At 35.0% G+C, this 2425-nt stretch overlaps 1 protein-coding gene across 1 annotated transcript in view; it reads left to right on the top strand.

The window, feature by feature from the left end:
* The window catches only part of OSTN (osteocrin), a 24162-nt gene that overhangs the window by 2172 nt on the left and 19565 nt on the right, over positions 1 to 2425 (top strand). Inside the window, exon 2 of the mRNA XM_012640904.1 lies at positions 485 to 699. Coding sequence (XP_012496358.1) covers positions 485 to 699 — 215 coding nt within the window. The remainder of the gene's footprint in view (positions 1 to 484; positions 700 to 2425) is intronic.

The raw sequence follows: 2425 nt of genomic DNA, 5'->3' as shown, positions 1-2425 counted from the left end.
TGAGTAGAGAAAATAAAAGACTAATTAGACAAAGTCATTGGCCTCAAGTTTCAATCTAGTAAGAAATACAAATATATTATAACCAATCTAATACAATGTAAATATAATGAGTGCAATGATGAAAGAGGTGTAGATAAAGCACTATGGGAATGATAAGGAAGAATGAAGTTGTTACTGGAAAAAGAATATGAAAAAAATGATTTCTTAATATGCTAAATTTTAGAAACAGCCCAGGAGGGTTTTTTTTCCTTTATGTGTTTGTTTAATTTTGTTTTATTTTCTCTTGGATATATCCCACCTCTATGTGTTTCATTCCCTAAAGGTCGAGCCCTCTCTCAGGAACATAACCCCATGAGAAATCATTAATATAAAATATTATATGATTAGCATGTCAGCTAAAGTTAGCAAAAGCCAAATGCAGATGTTTTACGTATTTGGATTTTCTTTGTCTGAATGAATGGAATCACCCTTCTCTGCCCTATAGGCTTTTGATTCTGCAGTCATAGATGTACAGTCACCACCTACAGTCAGGGAAGAGAAATCAGCCACTGATCTAGCAGCAAAGCTCTTTCTTCTTGATGAACTGGTGTCCCTGGAGAATGATGTAATTGAGACAAAGAAGAAAAGGAGTTTCTCTGGTTTTGGGTCTCCCCTAGACAGACTCTCAGCTGGCTCTGTAGATCATAAAGGTAAACAGAGGTAAGTGAACTGTTGGAGGAGGAAAGTTCTTATTTTCTAATTCTTTCATTCTGGGTTCTGAAACAGAGAATTCCATACAAAAAACACAGTAAAAACTCTGTACATAAACAGCTTCGATAGTGTGTTAGCTAACTTGTGGGTTTGATAGTATGATTTTGGAAATAACTGTTTAGGGAGAAAAATGACTGCTACAGTATAAATTAATATTTTTGTCATATGTTTCTTAAGGAAGATTTTGTTGTATGCAGATATAAAATAGTGAGATTGGGAGGCATGTGTGCATTGAGGTAAATATTTTTTGAGTTTTTTATTTATGAATTTTATGGTCTAGCACCTCATTTCTTCGTGTACTCATCTTTACAACATTTGCTCTAATCTTACTTGGTTCCTGGAGTTCTAGGACTTGTCATTCTTGTTCATGGTTCCACAATTTTTCTATGCTCAATGATTATCAGGATACAGAATGCCACTTTCTAGAGGTCACCAGAGCACCAGTTTTATTTTGACCTTTGATATAAAGCTTTCTAAAATATGTGAATGAATCCTGAGTGGAGAGCTCACAGGACTTGGAGTCAGAACACATGTGTTTAAGTCAAATTTCTGCTCATGTCTAGCCATGTGACTTATACATGTATATTATCCTCTCTTATCCTGAGCTTACTTATCCATAAAATGGGGACACTTACTTCCTTCCATAAAATCAAATAAGGTAATCAAATGCAAGTGCTTTATAAGATGTTAATTATCATGACAGAATTAGAGTAGTGAATCTCCCTTTAATAATTGAGCAACTGTCAGTGTTTTAAAGCAATCATTTCAAACTTAATTCATTTTCTACTCCCTCAATATCTGTTTCTCATGCTGTCGATTTCATATTAGCAATGGCACAAAAGCTCACCTAATTACGTAGACAGGTATCTTGGAAATTTGCTATTATAGATTCCTTTTGCTCACCCTGAACATTCCATGTCTCACTAAATTCTCTAAATCCTATTTGTTTTATATGCAAAGTGTGCCCAAAATATCCTCTCCCATTAAGACTTTTCTAATTCTGGACTAAATTATTTTTTTTTACATTTGTTCTTTCTCCAGTCTTTCCTCATCTCCATCTCCACCTCCATCACCACCCTTTATCACCAAATTATCCTCTACTCTGCTACCCAGATGATTGTCTAAAACAAGAGTCTGTGTGAAATGTTGCCCATTGCTTGCAATGTAAAAGTCCTTAGCAAAGCCTACAAAGAATTTTATGGTCTAGCACCTCATTTCTTCTTGTACTCATCTTTACATCATTTGCTCCAGTCTTACTTGGTCCCCGGAGTTCTAGGACTTGTCATTCTTGTTCACAGTTCCATGATTTTTCTATGATCAGTGATTGTCAGGATACAGAATGCCATTTGCTAACCTCTGTTCTGCAAGACTCTCAAAGTTACACTAGAAAATAAAATCATCACCTGGAGACTGCAGTTTATCCTACTTGTACATCAAAAACAATCTCATACCTATAATTTGAAATTCACACCCTACTCTAATTAGAGAAATGCAAATTATTTCCACTTCTGTTCTAAGCACTGTGTTGGAGTCTGGTGGGAAAGAGGAAGAAAGTATAGTCTCTGTCCCTCAAAGAAACCGCATACTAATGAGAAACAAAAATGTTTACAATGCATTGCAATACAAGAAGAGATATACATTTAAAGAGCAATTTAAAAAGAAGACCATGAAAATC

This window comes from Propithecus coquereli, unplaced genomic scaffold (genome assembly GCF_000956105.1).
Source record: "Propithecus coquereli isolate 6110/MARCELLA unplaced genomic scaffold, Pcoq_1.0 Scaffold10, whole genome shotgun sequence".
In the NCBI taxonomy this organism is placed as follows: domain Eukaryota; kingdom Metazoa; phylum Chordata; class Mammalia; order Primates; family Indriidae; genus Propithecus; species Propithecus coquereli.
This window is presented reverse-complemented; position numbering and strand designations above follow the sequence as displayed.